Source organism: Coffea eugenioides, chromosome 2 (genome assembly GCF_003713205.1).
Source record: "Coffea eugenioides isolate CCC68of chromosome 2, Ceug_1.0, whole genome shotgun sequence".
Classification (NCBI taxonomy): Eukaryota; Viridiplantae; Streptophyta; class Magnoliopsida; order Gentianales; family Rubiaceae; genus Coffea; species Coffea eugenioides.
The window spans coordinates 31,834,192-31,851,919 of record NC_040036.1 but is presented as its reverse complement, the minus strand read 5'-3'; the positions used below and the strand labels follow the sequence as shown (position 1 = coordinate 31,851,919).

Genomic DNA, 17,728 nt, shown 5'->3' with positions numbered 1-17,728 from the left:
TTATTTTTGGAGGTTTGACACCCACCAACTACCCAATATCTGAACTAACATGTTGTGCATGCTATATGCTTGAGAAACAGTGCACCAAGCACGAATATTGAAATGCAACATTACTGATGGAGAATTGTAAACTATATTGGCTAATGTGGTCTTACCAAGCCCAGGCATACCCACGATGGGAACCACATCCAACTGCCTTGACCCTTCTCTTGTAAGACTATCAGTGATAGTTTTCACCTCGTCGTCGAGAGGCACCAGCTCTTCATTGTACGCGGCGACAATAACTTGTGATGGCACGCGAGTGAAAGTCTTGGTAATGGTAACTCCCTTGATGGTTTTACCAACATCACTTATGCTATCATAGATCTCTTGAGCCTCAATCTTCATAACATTAATATCTCTAGCAACACCATCCAAACAATATTCACATCGATCACCAACAAGTGTCCAGTCAATCACTAACTCTGCTTTATATGCAATCTCCATAACATGACTCCAGAAAGCTTGGAGTTTTTCATTCTGATTGCGCTGCTCCTTAATTTTCTCCAGGAAAGATCTTAAAAATTCAAAATCTTCTTGGATCGTCTGGATTTTATCCACTGGAAAAGCATTTGAACAATTAATTTCATCAGACCTTGCTAGTTCCTGTAGATTTCTTAGGAGAAAATCCATAGAGCCCAACTCACAGATCCTAGGAAAACCAAATCCCGATACTGATATTAGTGGATAGACCTGTGTAAATTCTGCCCTCATAAGCTTGAGCACTTTGAGCAAATGAAAAAGAGCAAGATCGGTTTCCTTGGCCAAGCCTTCTTCGATTTGATTCACAAAAAGGGAGAAAATTACAATCGCTGCATCACAGGCCACAATTCCAATAAGATTCTTCATTTCATGGCATAGCTCTTTGAACTTCTCCTGATGCCTAAGAAGGATTGTCAGGAATCTTAGCCCCTCAACAATTTTGAGCATTTGATTCATAATCGGGACTGAAGTACTGGTACAAGGTTGTAATAGCTCCGTAGTATTCTGAACGAGATAATCCATAAAGTCAGCTACTGTTTGCTTACTCTTCTCCAGAGCTGAAGTGTTTGATGATATTGATAACTTTGAAGCAGTCAAGACATGGATGTAAGTTTCTAGGACTTGGGGCTCACTGGGGTTAATCTTCTCACTTATTAGCCGTGAAATTTGAAGTTTTGCTTCAGGATCATTATATCTGCTAACGTCAGACCACCATATATAAGCCAGGCGTAATGCGTTGATAGACACCATTTTAGTATGAATCAAGAGACCTATCAATTGCTGACCCTCGACGCCGCGAAGCATAGCAAAGCGAATGAAACTCTTCAAGAACATTAGCTTCTCGACAAGGCGTTTGAAATGGTATATGTAAATTTCCACCAGAATCTTGGAAACAGAATCGAGGAAATCAATAACTAGCTCTGGATCTCGTAGCCAGTAACAGTCCAGGAGATAGTTGATGCACGATTCGCTGATATCTGTTTCGAAGAACAACTCGATTGCTTCCAGGAATATGGTGAGCTCACTTGCAATACGAGTCAAATCAGGCGATCGAGAATGATTCAAGTATTCGCTGCAAGCAAATTCAAGATCTTCGATTTTCCTGGTAATCAGAACTTGAATTCTGGAAGACGTAACATCCTTCTCCTCCTCATCTTGTTCCAAATAGGTTTCATGGTTCCTCCTCCTACACTTTGTCAGATACAGATCAAAGCTCTGTAATAGTCTCACCCCCTTCGCCAGCTTCGAGATAAGATAACCGCCCGGTATGTTGGTACCATGTAAGCAACGAAGATATTCTAGAGCGAGCTCAAAGCAACTACGGCTACTGCTGTAGGATATCTGCATTATTGTATCTTCTATTCACTCTGAGATCAAATTTGTATCTTGAATAAACATTTAGTTCAAGGTTTACAGGTTTCTCATGATATGAAAATAGTCAAATATTGTCGGCAAGATTCTTTTAATTTTCCTGGCCTGGCCTGGGGATACAATAGGGGCCCTTTCATGGGGCCTAAAGGGGTCAGTTTTTGTCTAGTTTCGGCCGAAGTGTGTTTCCAAGTAAACGATACCAATTCGAGGCAAACCTAGATGCTAAAGCAGTAAATGTTTCATAATACTTGCTGTTCATTTTCGATGCCTACAAAAACTGTAAATGGTTATAATTTTGCCTAGAATGCAAAACACTACAGTCAAAACTGTTCATATTATATTAATATCTTGAACTATTTTTTCATCAATAGTATCATTATCCTTGCCAATGCCAACTCAATTAGGAGTTTGTGGGCACCTAAAACTCTAGACATATAAAGGTAACAATTCTTAAAACTCCAGGTAACATTTGTTAAAAAATCACACAAAACTCACCTGACAAATCCTACCAATTTCGAGATATGATGTATTTTAACTGTGGTTCTCTTGTAAAAAGGCATTGATTGCTCTTTGAGGAGGGCGGAAAAAGCCATGACAATCAGATAACACACACCGTCAAACGCTTATTTTGTGGTCTTAGGCTACAAAATAGGAGAATCTTATTTTGAAACCAATTTTGTTAGGATACTTCAACAAGTAAGAATACAGGTGTTTATACTCTAATTACTCTATTTGTTGTCAACCATGAGGATTCTATATTTAGATTAATATTCGCTAAGTAGAAACATATATATAGGGTTCTCAAGATTGAAGTAACGAAAAAAAAAGAAGAAGGAAAAATTGCATAAATAGGTCTCACTATTGATTTTGGGAGTTTTTCGAAAAAGATACAAAAATTTATTTTGACTAACTATAAGTGTTTTTAATTTTTTTTATAAAACATATATTGTACACTATAATGATTTAATATATGTAAAATCAAAAAGTGATTGAAAAAGCATCAAGAAGGTGATTGAAAAATGAAGATAAAAAATATTTTCCAAATTAATTCAAAACACAATGGGATTCTCTCGGAGTATATAAATAATGAGGAAGTTTTATGACCATAAGCAAAATCACAGGGGGTTTAGTGTAATTTACCCTTTGAGATCGGATTTGTACCTTGACTAAACTTAGTCAAATATTGTGGGCGAGACTCTTTCTTCTTTCCTTGTTGCAGCTCGCAAGACTCTTATCTTCTTCTACTGGTGGAAACTCTAGGCGGGAGAAGAAAGAGAGGGGGGAGTAATCAATACACCACCAAAACTAGTAGTATTAGGAAAATGATTGCACTAATTGTATGAGGAAATTAGTAAGCAAAAATGATTGCACTAATTATACGTTAGCTTACATTTTTTAGTCTATATATAGAAATATAGAAGTTAGCCTATAATAGCGAGACTTACCTGATTTGATATATATATATATATATATATATATATATAATATTAAAAGACATTATTGAAAAATGTATCAAGAAATATTTTACCTTCATGATTGTATCTTCCATTCACTTTGTGACCAGATTTGTTCTTTTCTTGTTGCAGCCTGCAGGATTGTTTTGTCTTCTTGTGTTGGTGGTGACCTCAGGTCCCTGCCCTGGGGCCTAAATGAGGGAACTTTTGCCAACCGTCGGCCAAGTTGCATTTCCAAGTAATGAACATTTTTACACCGCATACAAATGAATTCGAGGCAAATCCAGATACTAAAGCAGCAAATGATTTATAATACGTATTGTTCATTTTCAATAAGATTAAAAACATGAAGGCCCATGTGGTATAGTCATTATACAGCAAAATTTCTTGTGATTTCATATCATACGCGTTGATACCCCATAATTTGAATTATTCTGAAAAGTCGACGGAAATCATCAAATATACTAAGTTTGTATTAAACGCACCGAAAAGGGGCGTGTTTCTTGTGGAAAGTAGATTTCTATCGCAAACTTTCACTTGATATGTCTAGTTTACCTTCACAGACACAATCGTAGCTCTTCAAATCTCTAGATGCCAAAGCCATTTTAATTAATTTCTTCTTCGTCAGTCTACTATTTTGATGGTGAAGAAACCGTGCGGAAATCGAAAAGCATTGAGCCACTTTGGAATAATGATGAAGACCACTCAATTTGAGAGTTGGAGTTGTGGATGCTTTGGCCAATGTTACACAGAAGCTATAAGCTGTCAAAGGAAAAAGAAATCTGGAAGTTGTAGTAATAGTTCTATCCTCGATCATCTGCACCCTGCTTCTGTGTATCATAGATGTTAATAGATTCAGAACTCTTGAATAATCATTTTACTCGCATTCAGTTATTAGATCGGTTTCTTTCGTCACCAGTAGGGCGAATGAAATCTGAGTCAAGTTGTCAAAAGGCTGCCACAAATTTGGAGACAATAGATCATGTAGTGTACCCTTCATTTTTTCCTTTTGAAAAGAGTATACCATTCATGCAAGACATTCATAACATGAAATGAGTTCCCAACCAGAGGTTGCAAGCCAGCAAAGGAATTGCAGGAAACAAAGCCTTTGCACAAAATTGTACTTCTTCAACCTGAGGTTGCAAGCCGGCAAAGGAATTGCAAGAAACAAAGCATTTGGAAGCCGGCAAAGCATTTGCAGGAAACAAAATTGTACTTCGTACTTCTTCAACCAGTCACTGCTACTGTACCACCCACAATTCCACCTCTTCCTGTTATTCCTAGTATTGCTTCAGTACAATTGTGCCTCCTTCGATTCCACGGCCATTGGCAACTATCCCTGTTCATCCTCCTGTATTAAGCCCACCGGTGGCACAAAATGGAGAGACTAGGGGGATCGGATCTGACTCCGATGAGGATGAAGCAGGACCCAGTCGTGGTACTACTGGGGCATCTGCTGAATATGAGATTTCAGAAGAAAGCAGATTGGTCTGGCTGTGCCTACAAATGACATGGCTGTTCGAGCTCGTCTTCGCCGGCTGGGTGAACATATTACCCTATTTGGAGAGAGGGAGATGGAAAGAAGGGGGCGCTTGCGGAATGAAAGTGCAAAATTACTTCTGCAATTTTCGCTTATATTATTAGGGTATTTTCGTCTTTTCACTCAGCTCTGTCTGTTTTAACGATTTCCGTCCACTTTTCAGAATAATTCAAACCATGAGATACCGACAAGTATAATATGAAACCACAAGGACCTTTTCTGTATGATAGCTATACCACATGGGCTTTTATGTTGTTAACCCTTTTCAATAATATCTACAAAGATTGTAAATAGTTATAGCAAAGATTGTAAAATAGGTATAATACTAAAACAATTATTGAAAGAGTAACTTTATTAATATCCTTACATTAATATTAGGAGTATGATCAATCATTATATCTTTATATTAATTATAACAATAATATTAATAAAAGTTGTATTATTTAAGGCATGGATTAGAGCAATTATTGAATAAGATATATTAGACTCACTGATAACAAAGTACATTAAATAAAGCTATTCTAAAGAAGTTAAAAGTTAATTATATTCTTCAATTAGAAAGTGGATTACAATGTAATACGGATAAAAATAGAAAACAAAAGCAGTAAATAGTTATTCCCTCTGTTCTATAAGATAAGGTCCTTTTTTTTTGTGATCGTCCTAAATTATGAACTTGTTCCCTTTGAAAGAGGATAGTTAGTTTATCAATTTACTACCATGCCCACATTTAACGTACATCTTTATCAATAAATATATTATTAATCATTCTAAGAGTAACAAATACATCACTAAAGCTAGTATTAACGAAATGACATATGAGGAAATTATTTAGCAAAAAAGATTGAGTATACATTAATTTACATTTTTAATCCATACTAGAAAAAAGAAACAATAGAACTAATCAAAGATATAATTTATAGAAGGTCAATTATAAAACCAATACTATGATTTCGTGACTGTGGTGGATGCAATAGGAAAGAGATAGTCTGATGTCTGCTTTACATAACGAGATTTTTTTTTTATGAAAAATTAGGAGCATGAGATTTATTAGATAAATGAAGTAGCAAAAAAGTGGGAAATAAAAAGGAGAAAATTTTTGTTTATACATTGTTAATGTACAGTTGTGCGGTATTAAAATGTCTTTAACCATATAGATAAAGAGGGAAAGCCCCCTGCCACCTAGGATGGTCGTCCGCCCATGTGGCAACTGGAGATTGGTTGGAGGTGATATGGAACTTGGTTGTCCTCCCTCTTGTATTTGGTTTGAGGGCTTTTCTTCTTCTTTCCCCCATAAACCAAACGTCTGTTCCTTCTTCTTTTTTCTTGTCTTTCAAAACGTCGGTGTGGTTGTCCTCGGGTGTGTCGCCGGGTGATTGGTTGGCTACTGATGACATGGACCGTGTCAGACATTGGTGGTGCCCGGTTGCTTATTCGTTTGGTCAAACAATAGAGTTGTTGTTTGGTAATGGGCCATTGGGCTCAGAGATTAGTTAATATTACGGTTGTAGCCCTTTGGCCTTCACCTATTTACGTAGCCCTCTGCCACCTAGGATGGTCGTCCGCCCATGTGGCAACTGGAGATTGGTTGGAGGTGATATGGCACTTGGTTGTCCTCCCTCTTGTATTTGTTTGAGGGTTTTTCTTCTTCTTTCCCCCATAAACCAAACGACGTCGTCTGTTCCTTCTTCTTTTTTCCTGTCTTTCAAAACGTCGGTGTGGTTGTCCTCAGGTGTGTCGCCGGGTGATTGGTTGGCTACTGATGACATGGACCGTGTCAGACATTGGTGGTGCCCGGTTGCTTATTCGTTTGGTCAAAGAATAGAGTTGTTGTTTGGTAATGGGCCATTAGGCTCAGAGATTAGTTAATATTACGGTTGTAGCCCTTTGGCCTTCACCTATTTACGTCCTTCTATCTATACAGGTTCGTTGTTTTAACAAGGGTGTGTTGGTAATGTGGCTTAGGCGTCAGCTTTGTGTCATCCACTAACGTGTTCTCTTTCTTTTTTTGGAGGCAGAAACCCAGTGGATAGATTGACCTGTTATCAGACTTTTTGGCGAGATTTGACTCATGCATTGGGCTCGATGCTTCAGAGGAACTTCCTTTCCTCTCTCTCCGTCAATCGCCTCTCTCAATCATCGGCTCTGTTTGAATTGTAAATTATTTGAGATATTTTTACTATAACACTTTTTATGATGTGATGTATGTGAGATAAAAAGACAATTGAAAAAATAAAAAGATGTGTTGAAAATTGTAATAATAACGTAAGCAAATAAATTTTGACAAATAATTCTCTGTCCAAACAAACCCATCGTCTCTTTCTTTTTCTTTCTTCAAAAAGCCCTCATCTTCTCTTCGTTTTCATCTTTTCTTTACCTTTATCTTCTAATCTAATCTAACCCAGAAGAAATGATAAAGAAAAAAAATGGTTCCATATTTTGCTGGGAGGTTTGTTGGCTTGAAAAAAATAAGAAACGGTTTTTTTTCTCTTTCATTTTTTTTCATCATCGTCTCTCTTTTCCTTATCTTTCTCTTCAATTATCCCCTCATCTCTCTCATCTTCTTCGTCATTTTTTTTGTTTCTGATTTTGATTGAGAACAACAACAACAACGAGGATGGTTGGGATTTTTTTGGGTTTCTAATCTCTTCTTCTTTCTCTCTCTAGCCTTTTGGATTTTTTTTTTGTGGGGGTTTAGCAGTCAAATTTTTATATATTAATTTGTATATATCTTTGATGTTGCAGGTGCAAAAAAAATGGAAATGTCTTTTAGCATCCAACATCTCGATGAGAGTGAGTTTGTGCAACTTTTTTCCCTTTTTTATAAAGTGCGTCTCTTTTGTTTTTCTATTTCCTTCCTAAGTTACTGCCTGATTTTTTAGCAACTGGTAGTGGAATCCTCTGGAATGTATATGGTGGAAGAGCTTTCAGGTTAGAGTTTGGGATCCTAAAAAGCCCTTACAGTCAAGATATTGCATAAATCCTATGGTTAGAATTTTGGAACCCCATCTCGTGTCTTGATGTTTTATATGGGTTATTTGGAGAAGCAAAAGTCAGAGTTTTTTACTTTTCTCTCTTTCTCTTTAGAAAGGAAACCCCTTTTTCCCGCAACGGATCTTCTGTCCCACACCCTGTACCGCTCTCTGTCCCACTTTTTATTATATTGCTATTTCTCCTTCATAAACATCATGTTTTAATTCTTTTTTGTTTCCTTAAGATCCAATAACTATTAATTGAGTAATACACAAAATTTAACAAACTCAAAAAAATCAAAATGCATAAAAAATGAGATTTTTTATGAATTTTCTGCCGTATTTTTTAATTTTCTATTATATATTACTTTTTTGAAGTTGTTGTATTTATTTTTTACTTAATTAATAGTTATTGAATCTTAAGGAAACAAAAAGAATTAAAACATGATGTTTATGTAGGAGAAAAAGCAATATAATAAAAAGTGGGACAGAGAGTTGCACAGGGTGTGGGATAGAAGATCCGTTGCGCCTTTTTCCCTTTTCTTGTGTAAGGACTGCTTGTAGTTTTTTTTTTTTTGTGAGAAAGAGATGGGAAAAAATTGTCACTTTCTATTTTCTTGTATTTTTTTGTTAACTAATATGCTCCAAGAGATCTAGGATCTTTCAGAAAAATTTGAAGTGTCGTTTTATGTATTTGTATGAATTGATTTATTGTGTTTTCATTTGTTTATTTGTTATTGTTAGGGTATACATGGAGAATTAAGAGGCGAATTTCACGGTAAATTTGCAGGCTTGGAGTGAAAGGTTACAATAGAGAAAAATAAAAGCTTCCCAGAATGTTAGGGTTCTCTCTCTCTCTCTCTCTCTCTCTCTCTCTCTCTATCCGTTTTTATCTGTTAAATCCACTTTTGATTAATTAAGTTTCAACTATGAATTTTTTTTTACTGCAAATATCCTTATGTTAGTATAATTTGCTTTAAATTACTGGTAGTTTAAATTGCTTGGAGTATACTTTTTTTGTATTAAAAAATTTTGAAGTAAGTGATCTTACTTGATGGTCAAAGTAGAACCATATGAGGCCCTGCTGGGGTTATTATCAATGGTTTCTTACTACAAGCATATTTTTTTAAAGTGTACAATGTTGAGGACTCTTAAATGATAGGGAAGGTGGGTATATGATTTCTGAGGTATAAAAATTGCTAATGAGTCAGGAAATCCTGAAACAAGGTCTCTGACCCTAGGCTTGAGAAATCTTGAAGGTTTCTGAACCTCCCGGTTTGGCTTGCCTCTCCGTGTTCTGTAATTTTGTTTTTCAGAATTAGTTATTTGTATCATTTTTATATTGTAATGGCGTTATTTTCAATCCCACCTCTTCTTTCTTGACTTACCATTTTTTTAATTTGTCGGTTTATTCCTAATACTAACGTACTATTCTTGTACCAGGTTTTTCCTTCTCATTTTACTTGAAATCTATGCTCTTTTTTTTCACATGTAAATGCATATTTTTCCTTGGCATCGTTAACACAATATTTTGTGTTGTCTCCTTCTTTTTGGCCGCTTGGCAAATTGATTCGATAATATTCCTAAATCGTAACTGAATTCTTTCTGCATTTAGAAGCTTGAATTTATTTTCTTAAATTTGTTTTCTAACAACCTTCCATTCTTTGTTTGCTCCTTGCATACTCAAATGCAGTTTATTTTTATATGATATTGTGGATTTTTTTTAATTCTTCTTTTTCCTTTGCCTGCATATAGTTTTGGGATAATCTGTTGTTTATACATTTTCCCCTTTCCTTGCTTGGTTTGTCAAACCTGTCATTCTATAATTCTTTAGGGGCCTATTATTGCTTGTAAATGATGGGTTGTCCTGACTACTTGATGTGTATTGTGTATAAATTTGTATTTAATAGTCTGTGAAGATGGCAACTTATGTGTCGTAACCTATTTTTGTTTAGTGGTTTTGTTATTCTGTTTTATTTACTTTAAAATCTCACATGAAAAATGCTTCTTTACTAAAGCGAACAATTCTGATTCGTACACAACCTTTAGGATATTTCTGAATTGTTGAGTCTTGCATCTGTTAGTAACTTATATTTCCAAAATGCACAACTTTTATGTGGTTTTGTTTGTGGATTTAGGTACTTCTTCAAACACTGCATTTGGTAAACCTCGCTTCTGCACTCCTTCGAGAAGTAATAGCTAGTGTTAACAGGTATGCTTCGTTATTCAATCGTTCTTTTTCTTGTGTTTCACTTTGATATCTCAGTGGCTTTTTTTTCTTAAATTAAAAGTGGATTAAAATCTTGAAGGTTTCGCCATACCCAAGGGACAGAGAGTATTATTTTGGATTATAAGTGTTTACTTAGGCCTCAAGAACCCCAAGATTTTAAGTCTTCGAGGTTAGAAATCTTTGTATTCACTTGAGAGGTTGGATGCCTCCCTTCCACTTCATTCGTGACTTCTTGTACTAAGGCATGAATTTGGGTCTCATATCTATTTGTCCAGCTTATATTTCCAGAATGCAACAACTTTTATGTGGTTTTGTTTGTGCGTTTTAGGTCCTTCAAACGCTACATTTGGTGCACTCATTCAAGAAGTAATAGCTGGTGTTAACAGGTATGGTTTGTTATTCAGTCATTCTTTTTCTTGGGTTCAATGCTGAGAAGATTAATCAATTCCCGTCTGAAAATTTTTCATAGCTCAATCCTCTCGAACTCGAGCCTTTTGTCTCAAAATTCCCTTCTATTCTTATTTTTCCATCTTTCTCTCTGAAATCTGCTTGTTTCTCCATTCTTGTTCGATGTATACTTTTTTCCTCTTGATTAAATTTTCAATTGTAATTTTCTATTATCTTTATCTCTATTTCACAGCTGTTTGAGAAATGGAGTGTGGAAAATTTTGCCTCTTATTAAAGTATTCCCTAAAATTCTAGTGAAGTCATGATTAAGTGGTTGTCAAGGTTTTTTTAGACAGTTCCGTTCAGTACTCATCCATACTTGAGGTCCAATATTCTATACTTTCATGCTTTTGCATTGGAACTTATGATTGTGTCCTTGGATAATATCGTTTGACTTCCTTTTGATGTTCTTAGAAAGTTTCATTTTTCCAAGTCGATATTGCCAGCAACTCTTTACAGGTAAGAAATTTAGTGTAAGATGGTGTCAATTGACTGTTTCTATTAAACTGTTTTAGTGTAAGATGGTGTCAATTGTCATTTTTCATCTTTTTGCAGTACACTTTGTGGACAACTTTTTCTTTGCTTAAAGTGAGTGAAATTCCATCTTTGGGCCTTTTTTTCGGAATTTGGATCAATATTGTTTGATGAAAGTCTGTAACATCATGCTTGCTTTGCTAAGCATGCTATCTACATGACTTATTCAATGATTTGTCAAGATTTGACTTTTGCCATTATAAAGAAAAAGGGAATAGGGAAATAGTTTAGCCTGTGTTGGAGTAATATGAACCTTACTAGGAACGAAATCCGAATTACATAACCTTATTTAGAGCTGCATGTATTTTGGCTTTTGGGTTGGAGTATGTCATTAGAATATAAAGACATCCTCTCTGAAGAAGTTTCTGCTTCATTTTAACGTTTTAGGATCTTCCTGGCCTATTTGATTGCATGATCATTTTATTTCCATTTTCACCTTATTTTTCGTTGGCATTTTGTGTAAATTGCATAGTTGCATGATCAAGTTGTGGACAAGTTTACTTGCGTACCATCTCTAACTCTCTAAGGATCTAACACTGTAGCACATCCAATACTTTCACTTCAGTGAGAACCCGAGTTACCAAGCAAGATACTTTAGCCTTGCGTGTAAGAATCTTTTCATCTATCAAGTTCGACAATTATTGTAGCCAAATAAAATGGAAAAAGAAAAGTTTCCTGTTTGTGAAATGGGTTCAAAAAAACAAGGGTAACAAATTTTGTATTGGACTATAAGTAACCACAAGTGCTGTTGTTTGCTGAATTTGTCCTGTCCTTGTTGGCATCATTCAAGTCTCTTGATTTATTTTTAACTTGGTGTTATATAGTAAACTAATTCTGATGGATTATATCTTACTTTCTCGGTGTTATACATGGCAGGTTTCTTTCAGTAGTTTCTTTCGAAAGTTGCTCATTACACTTCTTGGACGAGTACGAATGACAGAGAGTTTTTGTTTTTGGTTTGCGTTAAAATATGTTTCTATCGGAATCATGAAAGTTAAACTTCATGTTTCGAGATTTTGCAAGACTGATTTTATTGTTTCATCTATTTATTATGAATTCCTTGACTATGAACAAATGTCAAGGTTTTCACTGTATGACAAATTGTAATTGCAACTTTTTTTAGTTTAAATCTTTTACAATTGCAACATTATATATTTTTTTCATAGAAATTTTGTTTAGAGGGCAATAATTAGGCAATTAGGCACATTAAAAATAATTGGGCAAAATTAAAATTGTTCACCGCGCACTTGCGCGGTGATCCCCTCTTAGTCTCTAAATAAGAGTGCAACTACCTCACAAAGCAATAACAAAGAGGACAGCGTAGAAGATCAGTTTATTAAAAATAAAGACTATAAGATTATTAAAATAATGCAAACATGATAAGATACCACTAGTAGATATAAAGTAAAAACCCATTAGGAGAATGGATTATTTGTTTTGCTACTTACCCAAATGAAATTCTAACCACGTATTTCCTTTGAATTTCCTTTTAAGGATAATTGGATGGAATTAATTTAGGTACAAAAGGACGAGTCCAAGGTACATGAATGTATGGTTGGACGTTTTGCGTTTTTTATTTTTTAAATTCAAAGAACACTTAAACTAGAAAAGAATTTGAAGCCTTTGTCCTTTTTTTATTATTTTTTTGTTTGAAGAGGCACTACTTATTATAGTACTCACAGAAACAAAAATTTGTTGGTCTGTCCATGTTGAACACTGATAGTACATAAAAAATATCGCACCTATATATATTGACAATGTATAAAAACATTACCCTTAGGGTGTGTTTGGTTTCCACAGAATTGGAGGTTTAGAATTAGAATTGGAGCACCAATTCCAAATCTTCAATTTGGACGCTATCAATGCGAGAGAATTAGAATTCAATTCGAATTCTATGGGCCATCAATTCCACAAATTCATAATCATGTCAAACTTCCTCGCATTCATGTTTGTGTGTTTATTTAAACGAGTTCGAAATTGTGTTCTATCAATTTGTCAAATTGAATTTAAACAAGTTTTTATCGAATCAAATTCTAGTTTGAACTCGAGTTTTTACAAAGAAATATCAAATTTTATCTCAATCAAGTTGAGATTCAAAATTTTTCAAACACGACAAACATGTTTTTCATGTTTAGTTTAATTAATTTACGAATCAAATTTGAACGAACTTTTGTCAAACTTCGACCTATTAGAGTTTTAATTAGTTTGATTTGTCTTTCAACTCTAATGTGTTATTAATGATTCTTAAAATTTTTTATTTATTGGTATCTAAATCTGCTCAAAGAATTAGTAATTTTTGTAAAACATTCTGTAATTACGTATCCAACTTTTAACCTTTTCTTTTTTCTTTGCATTCCTATCCTTGAGCTCTTTTTTTTTTTTTTGAATGGTCGCTCTTTCCGTTGTCTTTGGAAATTAAGATAAAAGTTGGGGGCTTTTGGGGGGACAAAGATTATAGGGAAGATCTTCCATATTCACATAATTATGAATTTGTGACGTCAATTACTGGCGAGGGACACGGGTAGGACTTTGGAGTTAACAAGCGTAGATCGTTGAAAAGGAGGGCGGATTAATGCCACGTGGAGTTTGTAGTAATTTCCTGTTCTTTGGTAAGACCTAAGAATTACAATTCTAATTCCATAATTTCACCTCCTATTCGGGTTAGTACGTGGATCTTAGGTGGATTAAATCAGTAAAACGGGTCTCCATATAATCAACAAAAACAAAACTGAAAATGAAAGTCTTCTCTCTCTCTCTTGTCACAGACCAACCACCGTTTCTTTTGCAGCTCTTTCTCCTCCGCATCTTCCTTCTCCGCCTCCTGCCAAACTTCCTCCTCTGCCTCCACCTATACTTTCATCGCTGACGCTTTGTCTCTTCTCTTACTCATCTTCCTCCTTTGCCTTTTCCCAGCATTGAACATCTACTTTCATTTGCGCATGTTAAGAGTGAAATTATAGGGTTTCTTTCTGTAAATTGGCTCAAATCCAGTGGCTGTAAATGATATAGGCTGCGCCATGCGAATTTCACAGATAAACAAGGCTGAGCATAGCCAGTACCAAGTTCACAAGGATATGGCTCAATCAATTTGGAAGCCTCTGCCACTCCTCCATTGCTGCTGTAATCACTTTTATTCCTCTCATCCTTATTTTTTGGGCTCTCTCCTTCAGCTCTCTCGCTTTCCCCAAATTTCAGACACATTTAGGGCTTGTGAAAGGTAACTTTATCTTTGAAATTTTTTCAATTAATCATTGGTTATGGGCTTTATTACATAGCTTTTTTTTCATTGGATACATTGCAATGGTTTGTTTTGTTTTGTGAAGGTGAATTTGGGTCTAAATTTTTGCCACTTAAACATCAAATTTTTTTTTGTATTTTCTGATATTTTGCTCTAGTATTTTTGGCTTCTAGATTTATGCTGTTAATAAGGATTAAAAAAAAAGCACAAGTTAATCGTTTGTTTCCTTTTTCTTATTTTGGGTTTGAGTTCAATTAGTTAAATCGAGTCGAAGTTTTAGCTTGTTGGAATATAATGTTAGTTTAAAATCATATTGGTGATGAAGATGAAAGGGGTAATCTCGTATGTCTTCCTTAAAATGGTTTTTTGAGATCTATTAGAAGCTTTTGCATTGTGGAACCACAAATTTATACTGCATTTGGAGTCTACACTGAAAGATGAGATATTTAGCTTTTTTGTGGTTCATGTCTGCTTCATATCCTGTATTTTGTGCAAGCAGTGTTCTAGTAAATTATCAATATTCTGCAATGTATATTATTTCTCCATCATCTAGATAAGATTAATGTCTCATATGATTTACGGAAACTTGTTCTTGTTTAATTTTTCTGGGTTTGAAGTACACTAAATTCTTATGTTATGTAGAATTTCAGCTGATTATCCATCGATAAATTTAAGGATGCAACTCCATTAGAGCTTCCCTCTAGACGAGACTCTACTAAATCTTTCCTTTTGATGAGACTCATAGAAGGCTTTAGAAGGATTCTGATGTTCCTCGTAGCCAATTAGTCTTGTTTCTAGAAAGAAAGCTTTGTAGGGATTTTTCTGTTTCTTTTTTTTTTGTTGCAGTTTGCTGGAAAATCCTTACCAGTAGAAGCTTCAAGTCACTAGAATAAATTTAGGACATCTCCAAACTATTTTGTGCACATAAGTGATGATCTCAGAAACATCTCCAAATTGCTTTTGTAAAAAGGTTCCGTCCAAATAACTCAGCATAAGTTCTTCATTTAACATATGTATGGATTTTTCTGGTACATATTTGCCTTTCATTTTTAGTTCTATAATGCAGTGACTGTTGAATCTATTCTTAAGAACATGACATTGTGATGTTTTTCTGGTGCATATTTGCCTCAGATATGGCATCTGAAGCAACATCTCAGTCAAAATGGAAAGGCAAAGGGTATTTCACTTGGACTCTGAAATGGATCGCGTAATGGGCACCTGTTTTATTGATCAAATGAACCAAGGAAACAAATTGGATGGTAAATGTGCATGGAAGACAGCAGCCTACACTGCAGCCTACTCTGGAGGTAGAATTGATGTTTGTGATGAGGATGTATGGAATTCTCTACTTTTTCTGGTCTCCGAGATGACTTTAAAAAGGATTGGCTATTGATGCACATTGGTAATTGATTTTATTTTTATTTTTTTGTCAAAAGTCATTCATTTATATCATCAAAATCTTTGATACATACAAAGACATGTACATACTAGCTGGCAACTGCCAGATAATCAGTTTGTGCAGCAGTAGAGGTCCACACAGGGAAGCTATTCTTCCACCTAGTTTCGTTGACAAGGTTAGTGGCGAATTTCGCCAAACCATAACTACATGTGTTGATTTCTCGCTTAACAAAGGAGAAAGTACAACGCCAAAAGGAGCTACTTAATGTCTTGATGTCTCTCAGGATAATGTTGATGTCAGATAGGTCTTCACTCCAGTGGTTTAATTTGTCAACCAGAACTTTGCAGTCAGAAAGTAGCAAGATGGACGTCCAATTTTCCTTCAATGCTTTGAGCAAGGCAGTTCTAATAGCATGAGCTTCCAAGGTTGCAACCTCTCCTTTTAAAGAGGTTGGGATTGACCATGTAGAGATTAGATTGCCCTTATTGTCTCTAGCTGTTATACCAATACCAAACTTGTCTCTTTGTTGGTCCACTGCTGCATCTGTGTAAATGATAGTCGAGTGCTGCTGTTGGAGTTCCGCAGTCTTATCATGACTATTCAACACAGAAGTGTTTTCTGGTTTGTCACAAGTGTTTAGGAGGTTTGCCTCTTTAAACTCAAACCAGTCCGCCATGGCATATTGGGAAATCCGGTAACCTTCCTGGTTGATCAAGTTAAAATTCCAATTATTTCTTGCCTTCCAGATATGCCAGAGTAGGTTGGTTGTCATTTCAATGTGAGCTTTGCCATCTGCCCTTTCTCTAGCCTGTTGTAAGCTCTCCCACCATGACCAAAAGCTCCCTTTCAAATGTTCCAGACCATCCCATTGGATAGGGAAGGTCTTCCAAATCTGCTCACTTGTCCTGCAAAAGAAGAGGAGGTGTTCTAATGTTTCTGCACTTTCCCCACATCTCCTGCACCAAGGTTCTCCTTTTCCTGTTCTTTTGAAAATATTGTCGTGGGTGGGAAGGATGTCATGTAGACATTTCCACAGGAAGTGTTTAACCTTGTGCTTAATATTGAGGTCCCAAACCTGATGCCAAATTCTGGAATTCTGCTTATTCTTACTAGTGCTTTCCTGTTGCAGCAGTCTTTTGTTGTTTCTTTCCATTCTTTCCTTGGCTTTGACATATCTAGTTTTGGTAGTGTATTCACCATTTGCACTGCTGCACCAAGTGTACCTGTCCTTCCCGCCAAATAAGCTAAGTGGGATTGCCGTGATTAGTTTGGTCTCTTCAGCAGAGAACAGGGAGTTTATAATGTCAAAATTCCACTTGTGGTCATGAATCAACTCCGAGACTTTGTCATTTGGACAATTATGTGGCTTAGGTGTGGAGATTTTACCTGAGCTGTTTTTGAGCCATCTGTCCTTCCAAATTGCAATAGTGTTGCCATCTCCAACCTACTTCCTTAATCCACTTTCCAGCATCCCAATTGAACTATGCAGACTTTGCCAGATCCACGAAGCTCCATTTTTTGCGTGTGCATCAAGAATAGATGATTTGGGAAAATACCTTCCTTTTACCACTTTACTAACCAACAAGTTTGGATTGGTAAGCATTCTCCAAACTTGTTTGGCTAGTAAGGCGGTGTTAAAGCATTGAATGTCCCGGAACCCAAGTCCTCCTTTCCCTTTGACATCAGAAATATCAGCCCATTTCTTCCAATGCATTTTCTTTTCTGTAGAATCACTTCCCCACCAGAATTTAGCCATCATCCCGCATAGCTCTTTACACAGTCCAGCAGATAGTTTGAAAACTGACATTGCATATGAAGGGAGAGCAAGAGCCACAGATTTGAGTAATACCTCTTTGCCCGCAGAACTCAACATTTTGCCTTTCCAACTTTGCAGCTTTTTGCACATCCTGTCTTTAATGAACCTGAAGACACTATTCTTTGATCTACCAATCACCATGGGCAAGCCCAGGTATTTGCTTTGATTGACAAGTTGGATGTTGCCAAGTGGTCTCAAGGCAGCTTCT

General features: G+C 35.8%; 2 protein-coding genes across 2 annotated transcripts; both read right to left on the bottom strand.

Moving 5' to 3' along the window:
* Window positions 1-1,869, bottom strand: LOC113759493 (putative late blight resistance protein homolog R1C-3). Its single transcript, XM_027302070.1, has one exon. It carries the CDS (start codon window positions 1,867-1,869, stop codon window positions 1-3), a length of 1,869 nt encoding a protein of 622 aa, XP_027157871.1.
* Window positions 1,870-15,792: 13,923 nt separating this feature from the next.
* LOC113759492 lies at window positions 15,793-16,857 on the bottom strand. The gene has a single exon (XM_027302068.1). The coding sequence runs from the start codon at window positions 16,855-16,857 to the stop codon at window positions 15,793-15,795; it is 1,065 nt and encodes a 354-aa protein (XP_027157869.1).
* Between the last annotated feature and the right edge of the window lie 871 nt (window positions 16,858-17,728).